Consider the following 20417-nt stretch of genomic DNA (forward strand, 5'->3'; position numbering starts at 1 on the left):
GGACATGGGATTTCAAGGATATAGTTTTCGGAAGAGCGAATTTTTATTATTATTCTCTTACATTAAGTGTAACATAAATTCTATTATTATTCGAATGTTGTTTTTAAATTATGTCCAATGCCGTAGCATCTTCCGTGGGCAACTTCATTCTGTTAATTTTGTGTCACGGTGCGCGCGCATCGTAAAATTTCACTCTCATGAATGTTTCATAACGCGCCTAAAGAAGTATAACTTCAAAAATAACCGTGAAAATGTGAATTTATAGCTACTTGGCCTAAAGCATAATATGGTTTATGTGCATGGGTAACTGAGACATCTAATTCACATTTTAAAACTGTCATCATATTTTTAAGATTGACTAAATAAAGTATTAGGATATTTAAAGGATTTCACTCAAACCACAACAGAATTGAAAAATCAACAGAAAATATACAAGGATATTGAAATATGTTGAATACTGTAAAACAGTCTACAATTATTTGTAAAAATAACAATACAATCATGCCTCATACCAAATAAACTAAAACAGGAAATAAGTTAGAAGGATTTTGTAAGGAAATATTAATAAAATATTTACTTTTACTACTTACTTAACAAAATTAAAAAATCTTAACATAAATACTTAAAAAAATTAAACATTTAAAATTAGAAGTTATTATCTTCTCTTCTAGTCAATAATTAAAGATAACCGCCATTGTGATCGCCATTTTACTTTCTGAATTCTATTGTTTCTGCCCAACGCCATATTCATTGTATTAAATATTCTTGTGGTTATTGGTAAACCGTCCGCCGCAGGCCGCCTGAGGAGACTCTCCGCTCTTGTTTCGGACTTGCTGAAGCATCTCTACATCAAAATTCAAAATTTGTTCAAAAGTTGCACTATATTAACTATAGATAAAAGGTATTTTTTCTGTTTACTTACAATATAATGAACTCCGTTAAACATTTTTTTTGTACTTACATCCAAAACTGATGTTAATCAGTCATTTTGAACTTGTACACTTTAAGCATATTATATTTTTAGTAATTGGCTCTAAAGTTCTATTTTATTTTCTATTATATATATTTAATGTTAGGAATATAACTTATTTTTTTGGGAAGAAGTTGAAAACGAAAATTTTTTAGAGGTTCAGGACGCCATGTTTTAAATATGATCCCTCAATCATTTTAGAATAGTTAGGTACCTTATTATATTATGTATTACATTATAATGAATATTTAAAAATCCGCTAGGTTTCCTAAAAATTTTGCCCCAAACACAGAAGTACAGGTTGGTGCGTAAAATTTCCTTTACACTACAAATTAGTTAAAAGCCATTGACTTGCAGTAGGTATTATTAGTCCTATATTAATTGCGAAACAAGTATCACAGTATCAGCATAGTTTTAACCTACATTATATATTTGGTTATATGTAACAAATAAGACGATTTTTCGTGCTAAAAACTTTTCTTGACTTTGCATTTATATTAGGTCGTTATGGGTGATCGTGGCGGGCAAGGAAGGGCTCGCGGTCGAGCAGGCCGAGGTAGCTACGGAGACCAACAGCACAGACGTCCGGGGGAACAAATGCGCCCAGCGCAATCTGCTCCCTGTCCGGGTGCCCCAAGACCTCAACCACCTAGTGCATGGGGTCCACCTAGCGTAGCTCCACATGTTAGAGCTGGAGTGCCTCAACCAACTGAACCTGCCGGCAGAGCCTCTCATCGTTCAACTCCATCCACTCATGCACACCCTGGAGATGTAGATGTTCAACAAAAAATGCAAAATTTGGATATAGGTATGTTAAAATTGTTCAAATTAGTTTGTGTTTATAACTATGGAATGTTTAACAATAATATTTATCAGATATATTCCATTGAAGTACCAAAACATCAAGCCACTCATTGTAACATTAAATTCTCTGAAGTATTAGGCATTACTTATCTTAACTTAAATTTAATTAGTTTCACCAGAAAATGTGCAGTCACTCCAGTGTTGATACACATATATAGTTCACTGCAACATATTAATATTTTTGCTGTTTGGTCTACTTAACTTTAAAAGTGAATAGAATAGCGGCGCTTTAGAAAGAAACAATTAATCCTATAATAATACAACAGGTAGAAAAGAATTAGGAAGTGGTGATGTTGCATCTGCACCGTCACGAGGCTCATTCCGAGGTGGTGGAAGAGTTCTGCCTGATCAAGTTCAAGTTCTTAGGACACGACCAGAAGCAGTTACATCAAAAAAGGGTAAGATTGTATTATTAAATATTTTCAAATATGCTAAGAAATTCATTTCTTTGAAGGAAATGGAATAATGAATGCAATTATTATTATTAAATTTTAACATAATAAACTTGTACAATGTAAAATTTATTTGCACATCTTAAATTACCAATTACAACTTAAAAGTTTTATAATAGTCAGCAGATACATTGTTACTGAGTATATTTATTTTATCACTGTTTTGAGAAGCTTTGTAAGCAGTTTGATTGATAGCTGAAATATGCTACTTACTGAAGCCGTATGTAAGGACCATTATCCTTTATTTTTATTTATGATAAAGTTTTAACAGGTAGGTGTTTACATTTTCTCTAATGAGTATTAAATGGTATCTAATTTCATTACAATGTTATATTGCTATCTTGGAAGTGTTCATTTATCTCACCAAACATGAATAAAAAAAAATCCTTAATTATTAATATCTCGCTTTAAATGTACAGAATTTTATTTTACCCTTTAATTATAGTATTATATTATAACATCCTTTTATCACTCAATAAATTTGTAAGTTGATATATTAGACAAAATTAAGTCACTGGTACTATATATCACTAACTCTGTTTACTTATTCTTAATACTACATATTTATTAATCTATAGGAACATTTGGTACACCAATAAATCTACTAGCCAACTATTTCACTGTGGAGACTACTCCTCAATGGTGCCTTTACCAGTACCATGTTGAATTTGATCCAGAGGAGGATCGCACTGGTGTTAGAAAATCCCTTTTACGTCCACACACCAAAAATTTTGGGGGGTGAGTCATCTTTGTTCATAGTTAATATTTATTTTTATTATAATTTTGTGTATAATATAATACGCAATATCTTAAACATTTTTTTATTTGTCATGTAACTTTTTAATTGTCTTGGTACTGTTTTGTATTAAAACTATATTAATGGAAATATATAACAATAACTTTATGGTGTGCAATTAATAAGGAATCTATTTTACTTCATTATATCCACGGCGTATTCCAGCCCCAGCCATGCAAAATAATTATTCTGATTTCGGTGTATTACCCTAGAAGTCAAAGGAAATCTTTATTGCACTGTAGAGGACCTTCAGGAATAGAGATTCCGATGTAGTTAGTCCGAAGGTATCTTCATCATCATCTCGATTCCAACAGCCCCCGAAAGTGGTGATACTTCGACCGGATGTTTTTCAGGAGAGTGAGCAGTTGATAATGTAATCCCTTTTTCCTTGATACCTTCTCATACCCCTCCCATTAAGCCGGACGCGGTACACATTATTTTGGTATTTGAAACTAATGTTGCCACCACAAATTTCTCTGACTGTATCACCACTCTATGGATGAGGTTTCCTCTACAAAAGCACTAGTTGTATATGTTTACTATATAGGTTACAAAATCCAATACGGAAATCAGGCGTTAAATAGCGTTAAATAGACATTCATGAATGAAACATACAGTTTAAAATATTAATTAAAAAGTTTAAATTATTTTTTTTATTTTTGTAGATGTCTTTTTGATGGAACATCACTGTATACTGTGAATCGTCTACCACAGAGTCCTATGGAATTTTACTCTGAGCGAAAATCAGATGGGGAGAAAATACGGATTTTGGTCAAGGTATACTTTTATGTTTAGTTATTTTTGATGTCGCATTGTTATTTAATCATATACAAGAAAATAACATATTTTATTCTTGTGTTTTTCTCCTTTGAAGTTTCTGCAATGCAAAAACCTAAAATTTCCCTTCCATCTTTTGTGTTTATATTTATAAAAATATAAAGAACAGATAGAAGTCATAAGACACATAAGAATAGAAGTTCTGAAAAGTTTAAAAATGTTTTGTATATGAATTTTTTTTTATTGCAGCTGATTTGTGCTGTCAGTCCTGGAGACTACCATTACATACAAATCTTCAATATTATTATTAGAAAATGCTTCACCATGCTGAATCTTCAACTGATCGGGCGAGATTTCTTTGATCCACAGGCTAAGGTAAACTCAAATTTTTATTCTGTTGTAGGTATGATTAATTGAATTGAATTTGTTTAATAATTATAAAGTGTACAATAACTTTTATGAATAGATTTTTAAAATTTCACTAGTAGTAGCAGTTGTGTTTTATTATGTGCAGGTTGACATGCACGAACACAACCTGCAAATTTGGCCTGGATACAAAACTACTATCAACCAATATGAGGACCGGCTGTTGATGGTCACAGAAATAACGCACAAGGTAAGTTTTGCAACGCTTGTCATTATTTCGGTTGAAATGACTGAAAAGAAAGTCAGGGTCAACGTGTAAGGGTTGGCATTCTATGGAAAAAAAAATTAAAGAAAAACAGGTTGCCTGGTATTTATGAATATCATCCAATTACCGACTGACTATTTATGCAACTGAGTTGTTTCATAAATTATTTTATTATTTTGTAGGTAATCCGTATGGACACAGTTCTGCACTTGCTGCATACATATACCAACACTAAAGGGCCTTCGTTCAAACATCAATTTTGTCAAGATTTGGGAGGTTAGTTATTTTCTGAATATATGTGAAACCTAAATAGTGAGCAGTGTTGGGCTAGTGGCTTCAGCATGCGACTCTGATCCCTGAGGTCGTCGGTACGATCCCCGGTTGTGCGCCAATGGACTTTCTGTCTATGTGCGCATTTAACATTCGCTAGAACGGTGAAGGAAAACATCGTGAGGAAACCGGCTTGCCTTAGACCCAAAAAGTCGAGGGCGTGTATCTGGAGGCTGATCACCTACTTGCCTATTAGATTAACAAATAATCATGAAACAGATTCAGAAATCCTAGGCCCTAAAGGCCCACTATTTCTTTAACCTAAAGAGGTGACCTAGTGTTTTTTTAAACAGTTATTTTTTAATATTAATATTTAATTCACATTTTCTGAAAAGCGTTTGAAGCTGAAATGATAAATGTATGCTATGTAAATAAAGTGATTAGGGCATCAAATTTGAAAATTGAAATAACATAGACTTTCTATTGATCCTCTTATTATAGCACCAATTTTTACCAGTCAATTTTTTTTGTTGGTACTCTCTTAACCCAATAAAATATACTTATGATTCCAGGTCAAATTGTAATGACTGATTACAATATGAAAACGTATCGAATTGACGACGTGTCGTGGGAAACTACTGTCAGATCAACGTTCCGTATGAAAGATGAAAATATTTCATACATTGACTATTATAAGAAGGTATGATAGAAACAAGTTAATTTAAAGAAATTAATTATACATATTAATATGGTCTATTTAAATATTTAACTGCCTCATCATATAAGTAAGGGTGACATTCAGAAGCATACTTTGCAGCTATCCCTTTCATACTTCAAAATCCAATGCATTTGTGACGTAAGTTTTCTAATTCTCACCTTAAGTGAGGAACAAAACATGTTTTTTAAATACTAGAAAATTTTAATTCAATTGTGCGATCATAAAATTTAACATTTTGTACAACAATTCAATATATTGAAGTGAAACTTCTTTATCGGGGTTGGAAAAAAATTTAGTGTTAACATTTTTTCGTTACGCGTCACATTTTTCCGTTACGCGCCATCTTTTGAAGTGAAACTTCTTTATCGACGTATGGGAGAAAATTTGTAGCAGGTTACGCGCCATGTTGCTTTTTGAAGTCAAACTTCTTTATCGGCGTTGGAAAAAAAATTACACACATTTGTCACATTTTTCGGTTACGCGCCATCTTTTTCTTGACCCTACCACGGTTGATCCGAAGAGATTCGAAGCCATTAGTAACAAAAATATATAATAACGATAACAATGATAGTAATACTAATAATTCTATTACAATTAATAAAATTCTGTAATAATCTTAGTACTACATAGTAGTACAGTAATAAGTTAAAATGAAATAATTGTATTTGTATTCATGTCTATGATAATAAAAGCCTTTTGTTAAACTTTATCTAATTTAACTTTATTTAACCAATTTCTGTAAAGTTGCATATAGTAGATCATTTTTCGAAAAATAAGGTCATAAAGAAGTTTAACTTCTTACGTGTGTACACCTAGTACACGCACACATTTTTTTTTTAGTTTTTACATGTTTGTGGGTTTACTAAATGATTCGCCTAATTAAATATAATGAGTTGTATTTAGCTCATGTGAGCAGTGTTGGCCTAGTGGCTTTAGCGTTTGACTCTTCTCCCTGAGGTCGTAGGTTCGATACGCGGTTTTACACCAATGGAGTTTTATTATATGTGCGCATTTAACATTAACTCGATCGGTGAAGGAAAATATCGTCCAGAAACCGGCTTGACTTAGACCCAAAAAGTCGTCGGGGTGTGTCAGGCACAAGAGGATGATCACTGACTTGCCTGTTAGATTGATCATGAAACAGATTCAGAAATCTGAGGCCCAGACCTAAAAGGTTGTAGCGCCACTGATTTGTTTATTTAGTTGATGTATTTTAACAATGTGTTTAAGGAACATCCAACTCGTTAAATTCTTTTTGAAACATGAAGTTAAGATCTCAATCTCCTTTTTAGAAATACAACATCAACATCAAGGATATGAGCCAGCCCCTATTAATATCGCGTTCGAAGCCTCGCGACATCCGAGCGGGAATGCCCGAGCTGGTCTTTCTGGTGCCGGAATTGTGCCGATTGACTGGTCTTACTGATGATATGAGAGCCAATTTTCAACTCATGCGCAGTATGGCCGTTCATACTAAAATAGGCCCCGATCAGCGAATTCAGAAATTGCTCCACTTCAATCGCAGGTTGACTCAGACTCCGGAGGTCGTACAGGTTTGTAAAAAAAATATTAATTCATCTTCTAAAACATCAGTATATTATAAAACTTGATAATTTTACAAATAGGCAATTTTAAATGTGCTCACTTTGAAGTCCGGTAGCCCAAATGGGGCACGGGGCAATTTTCTACCTGCCTCAATTTACAACTGGAATTGGACCCAACTGGGTGTTGATGGGCAAAAATAGAAACTAAGCTTTGTAGTCATGCATGTCTCGCAGCCAACTAGCTTAATTAGCCGTTAAATTAAAGGCTCAGCCTAGCCGTTTAACTAGCGGCCTGAAAGATGTTCAGCCAGTTGATTAAACAGCTAGGCAATAATGATTAATTGGATTGATGGCATTTCATTACTTGCCTAGCCTGTTGATTGTTAATTTAAATTTAATTCCACTTTCTGCCACTCTCAAACTCGAAACGTAAATCTTCAAACTGTCAATATGGCGATACCAAACCACAACTTACATATATATACAGATACATGACAAAAATAATGTGAATTTGACTTAAACATTTTAATTTTAAAATAAATGTTTGTTATGTCATATGTTTATCTTTTTTATTTTTGCCAAATAATGACTCAATCGTACGAATGGCCTAAGGATTAGCCAGCCAGTTTATTAAATGTTGTAACAAACGCTACGGCTGAATCTCTTTCAGGCCGTTAGTTAAACGACTAGGCTGTTAATTGCACGGCTAATTAAGCTAGTTGGCTGCGACATATGTGTTAAAATATTGACTCCAATGTGTAATTAAATAAAAATGTTATAAATGAACTCAGGAACTGGCGTCTTGGTCGTTGAAACTGTCCAATGACTTGGTGCGGTTCAAGGGACGACATTTGCCTGCCGAGAATATAATCCAGGGAAATAATGCGAAATATCCAGCTGGAGATACTTATGACGGTTGGACTAGGGATATGCGGTGAGTCATATTAAATTACATATTATTATAACAAATTTGTTGACACATTTGCATAGGGGTGGCAAACATTACATTATTATTTATTGGAACTTTCGTAGTCAATTGATTTCTCGGAAAAACCTTACTTATATTCCAATAGCTTACGTATTTCTGGAGCTGGTATGTTATACTTCTTTTGGCGCGTTAGGGAAAAATTATAAGAGAACGATGCACGCGCACACCGTCACAAAAAACCGACATCCTAAAGTTAGCTATAGTCAACATTTTAGTTTTTTTCTATTGTTAGTGTCGTTTTTTCTACGAACGTAAAATAAATTTTTTGAAAAGATTTTTATCTTGTTACGCCAAAGAAGTATAATTTCTAACGCGTGTACATGAGTACACACACATTTTTTTTTCTTTGCGCGCAATTAGCACTCCTACGGTGAAGGCAAAAATCGTGAGTAAACTGGCAAAACCAAATATCGATTGTGTGTGAGACAGAAGCTTTGATTATCGAGCTCTTCGTGAGAATTAAGTTTTTTTATTTAGTTTTAACTGTTATTATTTATTTATTTTTTATATTGTGGTTGCTTGCTAGCTTGCTTATGTTCAAAATAATTGATGTTTATAATGTTATGCATACACGTTTTTCTGGAACTTATAAATACATAATGAAACCTTGATCAGTGATCACTGTGTATAATAAAAAAAATATCGAGAAACGGATGCAATATGACGGAAAGGAAAATCAACAACCAAGGGTTGTATGTTTTTTATTCGTTTTTCTGGAGATGTAAATTTGTCAAAATTTTATAAACAGATCGAAACAGCTTCTTACTATTGCTCAAGTACCTTCGTGGGTCGTGCTCACCCCGAGTCGGCAGCAACGAGATGCGGAATCTTTCGTGGATCTCATAATCAAGACTGGCGGCGGATGTGGATTTAGACTGCCGAGACCTGAAATTGGTGAGCCCTAATCGATATGCGTAGTAGCTTATAGAATAGGTAGCTTTTTGCCTTGGAGCACTGCTTCGTGGATACTTCCCATTTAGGAAATAGCTAATAATATAAGAGAATTAAATATAAAACATAATTCAAAAAAACTTCCGCTACATAAGTTTAAACTTTATATCAAGGACACCATAATAAAAAAAGGATATTATAACATAAGACATAACATAACATTTATTACAAACAAAAACACACACACATAAACACACAAAATAACAATACTTAAAGAAAACATAAAATAAAATAAGACATCACAAACAATAAAAATTAGAAATTAAAATTAAGAAATTTTCTTTTGCCATTCGGTTCGCTTCTAGTGTGCAATGTGTGTGTACTGTGGTTGTAATTGGCCCTGGCTCAGCATTATGCTGAGGAGCAAGAAGTTCCACAGCGCTGGTCATTCTGCCAGAGACCACAGCAGCTAGTTTGCGCCTCTAATAAAATAAAATAAATAATTATAATACCAAGTAGAAAAATAATAATAATAATATTAAAGATAAGTATTAAAGAAGTGTGAGTAAATCGTGTGTATAATAAATAGAATTAAATTAAAAGTTAAAAATAAGAATAAACGTAAATAAGTAGATATTTGTTTGTTTTATGGGTAGAAACTAAATTTTGTGGGACTTTTGTTGCATAAGTAGAAGTGTCTTATAAGTGCGACTAAAATTCGACTTTAATTGAAGACACTTCAACGGAGGAGGGATATTGTTCCAGCACTTCGTCGCGTTATATTTAAAACTCCCACGAAATGAAGCCGTCCGATGCTTGGGAATGGCCAGCTCCTGAGTGCAACTCCTGACTTTATGCTTGTTGGCATTACTACGCCAGAGGAGCTTTTTGTATAGATATTCCGGTTGCTTAGTACATACCACGTCAAATAATAAACAAGCCAGATACAATTTTTGTCGACCCCCCATTGTTAGAAAATTTAAGTTGTTCAAATAGGGGGTGACATGTGAGCGAGGTGGTATGGTGATACAAAACCGGGCGCATGCATTTTGCACAGTTCAAGAATTACATAAATGATAACAATGTGTGGGCACTAATGCCGCTATAAGATAGTGAGATGGCGATTGACATGCATGAGTGTACAAATTGTACCTAGATGAATAAATGACTTTTGAATGAAAAAAAAATCTGTTATGACGACATCTATGGCACTACTTATATTTGGTCGTAAAAACCGATAGTTGTCGTAACAGCCGATGACGTTGTTACTTGTTATTAAGTACCTAACTAAACATAATTCTGCCGGAACCTTTGATTTTGGTCAATATAACCGGTATGTTGTTCTAAACGATGTCGTCGTAAACGGTTTTGATTGTATATATTTTATAACTTATGTGTAATCTAAATACTGTTTAAAAGTTTTAAATTCAAGTTTCGATAAAAACCCCATGGTCTAAGATCCCGCTATATCTTCACCGAGATGCTTATTTAATGAAACTTATGTTATGTTTAATTTAATATGTCAATAAATATAATCCATATGGGTTGCCTAGCAAATTTCAGTCCAGAGTATTTTAATTAATATTTAAAAAAAAAAAGTTTTTTATAATTTGCATGTAGTAAATTTTTTGAACTTTTTTCAATCAATATTTTTAATCAGAGTAGTATTATATATGTATCACTATAACCTTCTTTTTTACTAAAGATGTATATATACTTTAGTGTCACATAAAAAATATACACATAAATAATTAATTGATTAAAAATTGCGTTTGCATATTCTATGGGCTTCATACTTTCGATTGGTATAGAATTTATCTAATAATCAAACCGGTGAAATGTTTAAATAAGTTTCATTAAATAAGCATCTCGGTGAAGGTCGTTGTATAGCGGGATCTTATACTACCAGGCTATATTAAATTGCCTTGTTACAGGGAGTTAAAAACTCATAATTTTTAAATAATGTCCAATCGTATAATTTTTTTTTTCCAGTAACAATTCAAAGGGACAGCAGTGGGGATTATTCCAATATGTGCGATACAATTATTGCCCGTAAAAATCCCACTATAATGCTTATCGTTTTGGCTAGAGCCGCTACTGACAAGTGAGTAAATAGATTCTATAAGCTTATTTACACATCATATGCTATTTTTCAAAGAAATATATATATATCGTATATAGCTAAAAGTCTTTTTAAAAGCGTTAATAATATATTGTTCAAAATAGATACAAGGCGATTAAGAAGAAGTGCACCGTAGACCGCGCGGTGCCCTCGCAGGTTGTGTGCGCACGGAATATGACGAGTAAAACTGCGATGTCCATTGCTACGAAGGTCGCCATTCAAATGAATTGCAAGGTTAGTCGTGTTTATACTAATATTCTTATGAATAAACTTAAAAATGCTGGATCGAATTCAAAAATTAAAGCCTGGACCCATTTATTTTTTTTCACCGATAGAACCAATTCAGACCTCGGAACGGTTGACTAGACAAGATGGCGGAATTTTATTATTATTATATTTAGATAATGATAAAAAAATGTTGGTAATTTGTGGCACATAATACGATTGTATTAGTTAGAATTGTTATAAGCATTCTTGTGATGAAAATAAACCCCAGAAAGTTTTACTCGCATCACAAGAATGGAGTTAATAATAAAAATATGATTGAGTGAAGAGTTTCTTTGACCACAACTGAAACGTAGACTCTGTAATAGGAATATTACAGTAAAAACAATACTAAAACAAATAAGATCCTCACTCATTTGAAATGTCTAGAAACAAGTTTTAATGAAATGTTTTTAATTTTTTATTTAGATTGTGAAATGTCACCCATAATGTAATAAATTTCATATTCAATTTAAACATATCAGAATGTTATATTATAAAGATGAAAAAATATTCCCCAATGTTACATATCACTAATTGCTTTCGTTATTAATAAAAATGGCCCAATATTTCAGCTGGGTGGAGCACCGTGGACGGTTGAAATCCCGCTGCCGACGCTCATGGTCATCGGATATGATGTTTGCCACGACACGCGGTCCAAGGAGCGCTCGTACGGAGCCTTTGTGGCCAACCTTGACAGGCCCATGAGCCAATACTTCTCAGCGGTTAATGCACATACTTCGGGAGAGGAACTCTCCGCCCATATGAGCTTCAATGTCGGTTCCGCCGTTAAGAGATATCGCGAGAAGAACGGTAAGATTACATATTAAACAACTATGTGAAATATTTAAATTTATAGTATCCTTTCAATAATTCACTGAATGAAAATGATCAAGCTAAACAAGAATATAGTGATCCCCCTATAACGCGGTAGACCGGGACCGCGTTATAGGAAATCGCGTTGTAGTAACTCTTTTTTGGACTATTCAAAAACTAGGAACGCGAATTTAATAAAGTTAATTAATTTAATTTTATCACAACACAATTGAAGGTGCAAAGGTACGCAAAAGTAATTGTATACTTGACAAATCATTATAAATTTCACACTACAGAAATATAACCTGAGAAATCTCCGCGTTACACGAAAGCGTGTTATAGGGGTACCGGGTTGTAGAGGGAATTACTGTATCTATAATATATCAGCATTATATAACATTTTATACGTTGTTTCAGGTGTATTACCCGGAATGATTATAGTATACCGGGACGGCGTTGGCGAAGGACAAATTCCCTACGTCTCCAGCCACGAGGTATATACACTACTGGCCACACTTAGGGTCTGTTTCACAATGTATGGATAAAATACCAAATAGCTATGCAACACATAAATTATTTGGAAGATAAATTGGGCTATTTGACACTTCATCGGACACAACTTATTATGGACTTTATGTGACGAGACGAATAGCGCTATCTGACAGTCGTGAAACGCAACAATAGTGTTAATCCTACCAATAAGTAATAAATAGCTAATTCGGAAGTTATCCGTACATTGTGAAACAGACCTTTATTTTCGATTACGAATTTGCATTTATTACGAATAAGATATTCTTTTTACGGCTGTCGAGAATATTAGATAACAAAATAATAATTATTATTTCTTATTTCTAAAACACATCAATTAATTCTCACGTCATTTAAATTAAAAAATATTAACAATAGTGATTAACCGTTAACAGGTTGCAGAAGTGAAGAAAGTGTTAACTGAAATATACGGAACTCCGCAATTCAAGTTGGCGTTCATAATCGTCTCGAAACGCATCAACACGCGTATCTTCGTCGACGGGAATCGTTCTGGGGATAATCCCAAACCCGGAACTGTCATTGACGACGTGGTTACATTACCGGAGCGGTAAGATATTGGCTTTACTTATTTTTTTGAAGTTATACTTTCGGCGCGTTAGGGAAAAATGAGAGTAAATTTTTACGATGCGCGCGCACACCGTCACAAAAAACCGACACCCTGAAGTTAGCTATAGTCAACATTTTAGTTTTTTCTATAAGTGTCGTTTTTTCTACAAACGTAGAATACAATTTTTGAAGAGAATTTTATGTTGTTATAACAACGAAGTACAACCTCTAACGCGTGTACATAAGTACACACACGTTTTTTATATTATATATATTATTTTATATATTTCATTAGAAATTATATTATTAGATTATTTTATGTTTTTACCGATAAAGAAATACTGATATAATATAAGATATAAAGATATCCTTGCTAAAAGCGGCGACAATCATTTTAAAAACGGAAATATATTCAGATGGCGTATGTGAATTTTTTTGTTGTGTATAACAAATGTAAAAGAAAAGAGCTTAATTTTATTTTCTATTTCAGTTACGACTTCTATTTGGTAACTCAGTCAGTCCGCGAGGGTACGATCGCTCCAACCTCGTACAATATCATTGAAGATACAAGTGGACTGTCTCCAGACAGGGTGAGTATTAAGCTATTATCAATGTTCATATGGGTCTTGAATAAAAACCTATCATAGTAGTTTGAGACCTGTACGTCTAAATTTCTATGAAAATCGATTTAGTAGCGTTTTAGATATGGGGCCGTTCAAGTATTACGCAATCAGATTTATTGCAATTTACCCCCCTTAGTTGGAAACCTGGAAAATGCATTTCGTTTTCAAGCATAGACGTGTGGGTAATATGTGTAAAAATAGTAAATAATTACTGTTGACGTAATCACCAAATAAGAAAATTAAAGACATATAATGCTTACGTAAGCATTACTCATTATCTAATAACGTAGTATGTCTTGCTCCCGAGCACAACTTAGCTTTGCATGTCCTTTTATTATCCGTTTTAATATAATTTTCTTTAATTTTAGATCCAGCGTCTGACGTACAAGCTGACTCACATGTACTTCAACTGTTCCTCTCAAGTGCGAGTCCCCTCCGTCTGCAAATACGCCCATAAATTAGCTTTCTTGACGGCTAACAGCTTACATGATCAGCCACACCATTCGCTCAGCGAATCTTTGTACTATATCTAAATAGTATTAAGGAAAATACGACATTGTAAGTTCAATCTGCTTTTGTGTATTTGAATGTGGATTGTAATATTCTGCAGTCGCTTTTTTTAAAGTCCGAAATTTCTTAAGATATAATGGATTAAAGTTAAAACAGTGTTTGTTGAATCAGTTTTCGCACTTATCTTACATTAGGTCCGACGTGCCTTGTTATAGACTAAAAGTCTCTCTACACTAGTAGTACTTACTTTTTTTATTACATTTTAATTTGAATCTCGTAGCTTGAATAAAGTCAAACGATTAACCATTAATTGTCGTATTAAACTTGTCGAAATACCTCGTTAATACATGTGCGAAAAGTACAAAATATATTTGTGTTAAAATTATCGAACATTTTGTAGTTTATAAGAAAAAAAAAAATTTTGTTTCATTATTACTTAGTTTGTAAGTTATATAGCATATAGTTATATGCAGCGAAAGTGTTATTTAGAGCAAGATTTCAAAGTGCCAGAATTTAGTTACAATATGATATATGTCAGAACACACCTAGAGACTCGTTAACTTGTTTTTAAAGTTGTTTAGCAAGACTATTCTTAAAACTTTATTAAATAAATGTGTTTATTGGCTTTGAGATCTTGGCCTATGTTGTGATGTTTGATGATGACCAATCTCTGTTAAAACTTCCGGCAGCTCAGTTGCTCTGGAACTAGTTGAGATTGGTCCTTACTCGGGACAGAAGTGATAGTATTAGTCATTTGTTGATTTAATTCTAATTCTTGGCAAGTTAATCGCCTACTGCCGAATTCCCACCTCGAACCGAACTTGGCGAGTGTCATATTGTTGCATTTCCTAGATGTCTACTGTGATAGAGTTTAAGATTTGTTTGAAGTACCTCCATCTTTTTTATTGAGATGAGGGCTGTTTGATGATTACACTTAAGCGTTGTTTAAGAGGAATGATTGATTCGAAGCAATGCTTCATATTTTGGTACTCTATTTTTTTAAGTATTTTTTCATTAAATATTCCCGCTGTCCTATAGTTTGATAACTGCCTAAGTATTAAATAAAGTCTGCAAACATTTAACATGTTACAGCCAATTAAAACTTAACGTTTTATTAAATTCGTTCTTTGAATTAGTATCTTATCGAACTATAGGGGCGTGGATTCTTTCGTAAACCTGTGTTTTATTTTTATTATGAAACTGAAGGACTAAGTTAATAAACTTCTTCAATACCTCCCTTAGTGCAAATTAAGTTTAAATAGTGGTTAAAAATAATTGTCATTTTATTTATAGCACACATCTGCAAAATAAGTTACAACAGATATAACACCAACAGAAAACAGGACACCAAATACACGCCGTGCAAACGTATAACATAGCATATGCCAAATTTTCATAAAATTTACAGAATATCAAAAAATAAGGATAAAATTTTGGCCATCGACGGTGAACCCAGGCACAAGGTCTTTTCCGTATAGTTTGAACAAAAATATCTTCACAATTATCACAGTTCCACACTTTGCTGTCGGCCTGTTGAATAATGACCGTTGCCTTTTTTCGGAATTTTTGGCAGAACTGTGAAAATTTATTTTTGTGTTTAGGTCTAGATTTTTGCTGTATAACTTTTTTTCGACCTTTACTTTGTCGAAAATGGCTTCGTTGTTTAGTATTTAACTTATTTGGTACAGCATATTTACGGTGGAGGCATTCTATCGGTTTATTAGGCTTACAATTACACAAACACCTTCGTTGAATAACAGGTAGAGATGGTGCCTTCTTTTCGTTCATCTTTACATTTTGCTTATTATGAATACTCGTACTTTTGAGCGAACAGCAATTGCGAAGATGACAGGGTCTCCGAACATTTTCTAACACATCCGTTGTACAGATACATTGTGAATCCAAATGTGGTTGTATCTTATCGTTAAATGTTACGAATTTAGGTGATTTCTGCAAGCTAGAATAAACTGGGACATTTTTCGATTTCAGTGGTTTACATTCAGTTTGCACAGATTCACACACACAATTTACATCTTGGGGTACGTTTTTCTTTATTTGGTCGCATAAGCAATCGCTAATTTTAGTTTTATTGTTTTCATTTTGTCGATTTCGAGAAATATCTTGAATTTTATGCTCCTTCGTTTGTACTGATTCTTGTCGGCCTTGTGCGTAAAGATCTTGACTTCCTAATTCTTGTTCATTTTTAGTTACTTTGGAATCTTTGGATGGGCATTTAACCTTGGAAACATCATTTTTACATTTAATTAAATCAAGTGTAGGCCCATTCTTATTTAATTTATCTTCTTCAGGTAATGCCTCTGCACTGGTTTTTATAGTTTTTTCAAAACCTTTATCTTCCCTTACTTTGATTGGCTTCATTACCCACCCCCTGTCATTATCATAATACAGTTTGTACTTCTTTCGAGGGTTTGGATATTGTTTTCCTTTTTGAATATTTCCATTCCGGCGCAATAAGGTAGATTGTGTAGTCCCGATCCTTGTACTTATTCTCTTAAATTTTCTATCTTTAATCAAAGAGAACATGGCTTCATAGAAACCCAATAGCTTTTTAACAGCACCAGCAACACAAGTGTAAATGGACTTCCAAAAGTCTTGATCATCATTTTGGGATCTCTCTGTTTTACAGCTTTCAATATCTTTTACTGTTTTAATTATTTCGTGGGGTCTCATAGGATATGATACTATCCAGAGAAGCGACATCATCAATATGCATGGAAACCATATAATAACAGAGAGTGCAAAGAGGGTAAATTTTACGCTTTTGGTTATAAAAATAGGACAGGCAGGAACCTTTGACGATCTAGAGGAATTCTTATACTTCGATAATACTTTTGATTTAGGACGACTTTTTAACTGACTTTTTGGCTGAAGAGTTGGCACTGAACAAGTTCCTTGAACTGGAAATGAAGCTGCATTATCTCCTCCTCCTTTAAAATTATCAAAAGATGTAGTGGGCACTACCATTCGATGGGTATCAAACACGCGAGGTATTGGTTCACATTTAGAAGAATCATTGGGATTAAAACGAACGGCATTTGAAAAATCTATAACATTGTATGTTCCGCCTAATTGATGGGCGTGGTGCTGGCATGCTGGATTCGCTTTAGTATGTTGTATGTTATGGTCTGAGTAGAAATTACGGTAACGTGCACTATCACTTGAAGCTGTTGGGATTGTTGTGCTTCTGCGACGACGTTTTACTTGCGGAATGTGTAAGCGACAGCAGAATTTGTTATTTACAGATTTCTTATCATAATTTATGTCGTGAGATGATTTAGAGTTGTAATGAATTGCATATTTACAAATATCTTTAGAATCCAATGTCAAAGACGCCCGTCTTCGTTTTGATTTCCAATTTTTTGATTTGAAAAGAACTTCTATTTTGTCACTAACAGATCCGCTTCGTGGTAAAAAATTTTTTCGTTTCGTTTTTCTCTTTTCTTTATTATTTCTAATATGTTTACCTTTTCTATCGGTACAAAACGAATCATTTGACAAAGTGTTCCTTTTACGCAACAAAAAGCTATGAAATCGTTTTGGGATTTTACTTCTAGGAAGATCTGAAAAAAGTTATTTACGTTAAAGAAATCCAAATACATTTTAATTCATAGAGTCAATATATTTTTTCTTAGGCTCAATGTGAATCAATTTTAATACACGTCCAATTCACAAACATGTTATATATTCTCGCTCTAATTCTTATATAATTATACTATCTATAAAGATACTACGCTACGTTAACAGGCGAAAGAAATAAGACGTAGATACTTAGCGTACGAACATTCGAGGTCACTATATACTTATTATAATATTAATAATACCGAAATTGGGTCGTCCAAATATTTGACTTATACATTGTTGCACTGATGTCTTTTTTGTTGGTTTACTGCTTTCATTTTCCGTATGGACTTGAGGCTTAAATATTTGTGAAACTAATTTTTCCGTTTGGTTACAATGTTGGCGAACTGTTTCTGGTTTCTGTTGTACTACTTGTGAACTCCCAGGCTCTCTATCAAGAAACTTTATTAGATGTAGCCCATGCATATTTAGAATTATCTTGCTATTGGTTTTGGTCACGTATTAAACTGTAGTGCCATAAAATCTATGTTTGACCCCTTAAACATTATTGTAAGTACAACAAAAATATATAAAAAATATAACTTGTAGCAAAAGTGACATCAGAATGTCGTAATAAATATATTTTTGAATACGTCATTTATACCTAAAGCTATATAGCATATCCTGTGATATCATAGACTACTATATTAAGTAGGTATTCTGATGACGCCGCGTTTGATGTCGAGTCGGTATATATTTTCCTATATCCTCAATTAAAGCGCAACGTAGAACGCGTAACATCGCGTTACGCGTAACACGTAGTTTATAACTCTCTATAGCCGAAAGCATAGTAGTAGTAGTTCTTAACTTTTTAATCACAAATTGAATAATAAGTCCTTATAAAAAAGTTTATAAGTAATCCAATAGCAAGTACCTAAATATTCGTAATTATCTTGAAATAAAAAAACAAGAATTTTGTTGCATATACAAAATATAATTTATCTGTCACAACAACAGGAACAAAAACAGCACTTAAATATTTCCAAGCAAAGGAATGCTGGTACCCAAAACAATATTCCAAGCAAGAACATTAAAAAAACCCGTAAATTCCTCCACTGTGCTCTAGCGCTCAAATATTGAGTATAAAATTGGGGCCAGCGGTGATAAATCCATAATTGAGGCGTTCTTTGTAGAGACATTAGATAACAATCTCGGGCAGAGGCGTTCCATTTTCTTTCAGACTTAGAGGGTCTGGAGAATCTAGATTGCCCACAAGGGGAAACTGTATTTACTTGCGTAGGTTGAAACAAAACTCTTCGCATATTCGCTAATAAATCGTACTTATTCACTTTTGCTATGCTTTTTAAATCTTTATCAGTTTTTATGAATTTATCAAAAAAGTTATGAACGACATTAACGGGTGCCCCATTTTGTAACTTTTTGGATTTTTCATACTTTTTGCATTTTTCTATAGCTTTTGTTACGATAAATAATTTTCTTTCTGCTTGCTTAAGTTTGGAAGTTGTTTTCGATTTCTCTTTGAGCTCGAGTTTGTTTAACTGTTTCCTTTTCTTTTGTAACTCTTTATCAATGCATAATAACTCTTCTTGTTTATGTTTCAATTCATCTTCAATGGTACTAATTCTGTTAAGATTATCTTTTCGTATGTAAACTTTATTACTACAGCAATCGTTGCAGGGGCAGGATCTTTTCCTTGCATGTTTCATTATAAAAAATCATTACAAAAAACTTATCATATTTAAATACTCTTGGATAGGCAACCTCTTTCATGATATCCAGGATTCAGATTTAACATTTAAGTTCAGAAACTATTCAGTAATCTTTTGAACATACATATTTGCACAATATTTTTTTGTAATTTTTTTAAAATTGCTTTTATTTATTACATTTTTTTGAAATTATGAATTTCACTTTGTTTAGATAAAGAATTGACAGCTGACTGATCTGTGATATCCATGCTCTATATTGTAGACTTTCACTAAGATAATAACAAATAATAGAAGAAAATGATCTGTTGAAAACTGTCTATTAATAGTTTTTTTTATAGACCTTGCCTTTATGCGCTAGAAAATACACACATGTTTCTATTTAATCTTCTAAACAACCTAGTTTCGATGCATTATAATGCAATTAACGCCGGGATCTTGATCAGATCTGGAAATGCTTGTACTGCTGCAAGAGGAGGTGATGTAAATCCCAAACAATTAAGTTTTTGTCTGGGAATTAAAAACAGCACTAAATATGCGTTAAATTAAACCACAGAGGTTTGTGTTAAGCCATTAAATATACTTACGTCATTCATAAAGCAATTTTATGACTATTAATTACTAATGAAATAATTATTAAATCGCTTCCAACTTACTAATAACATTAAGAATATCCCCTACTATTAAAAAAATATATTCCAATTAAAGTTTATGGTTCCATGTAACCTGCCTTAATGTTTGGCGCTGACTAAGACTCCCGAATGTCGAAAATGCATTTGA

At 33.2% G+C, this 20417-nt stretch overlaps 2 protein-coding genes across 2 annotated transcripts; one reads left to right on the forward strand and one right to left on the reverse strand.

Moving 5' to 3' along the window:
- The first annotated feature begins 753 nt into the window (after window positions 1–753).
- On the forward strand, window positions 754–15506 carry LOC125063334 (piwi-like protein Siwi). The gene is made up of 19 exons (XM_047669736.1): window positions 754–901; window positions 1472–1778; window positions 2101–2232; window positions 2865–3024; window positions 3748–3859; window positions 4109–4234; window positions 4374–4475; window positions 4673–4766; window positions 5333–5460; window positions 6771–7031; window positions 7814–7956; window positions 8759–8904; window positions 10894–11005; window positions 11128–11257; window positions 11863–12100; window positions 12521–12597; window positions 13027–13199; window positions 13689–13788; window positions 14190–15506. Exons 2-19 carry the CDS (start codon window positions 1478–1480, stop codon window positions 14352–14354), a joined length of 2700 nt encoding a protein of 899 aa, XP_047525692.1. The 5' UTR covers window positions 754–901; window positions 1472–1477; the 3' UTR covers window positions 14355–15506.
- A 90-nt stretch (window positions 15507–15596) lies between these two features.
- LOC125063335 lies at window positions 15597–18543 on the reverse strand. The gene is made up of 2 exons (XM_047669737.1): window positions 18174–18543; window positions 15597–17912 (listed from the first exon to the last, which is right to left on the reverse strand). The coding sequence occupies exons 1-2, from the start codon at window positions 18394–18396 to the stop codon at window positions 15619–15621; spliced, it is 2517 nt and encodes an 838-aa protein (XP_047525693.1). The 5' UTR covers window positions 18397–18543; the 3' UTR covers window positions 15597–15618.
- Window positions 18544–20417: the final 1874 nt, after the last annotated feature.

The sequence above is a fragment of the Pieris napi genome, chromosome 3 (assembly GCF_905475465.1).
Source record: "Pieris napi chromosome 3, ilPieNapi1.2, whole genome shotgun sequence".
NCBI classification, from domain to species: domain Eukaryota; kingdom Metazoa; phylum Arthropoda; class Insecta; order Lepidoptera; family Pieridae; genus Pieris; species Pieris napi.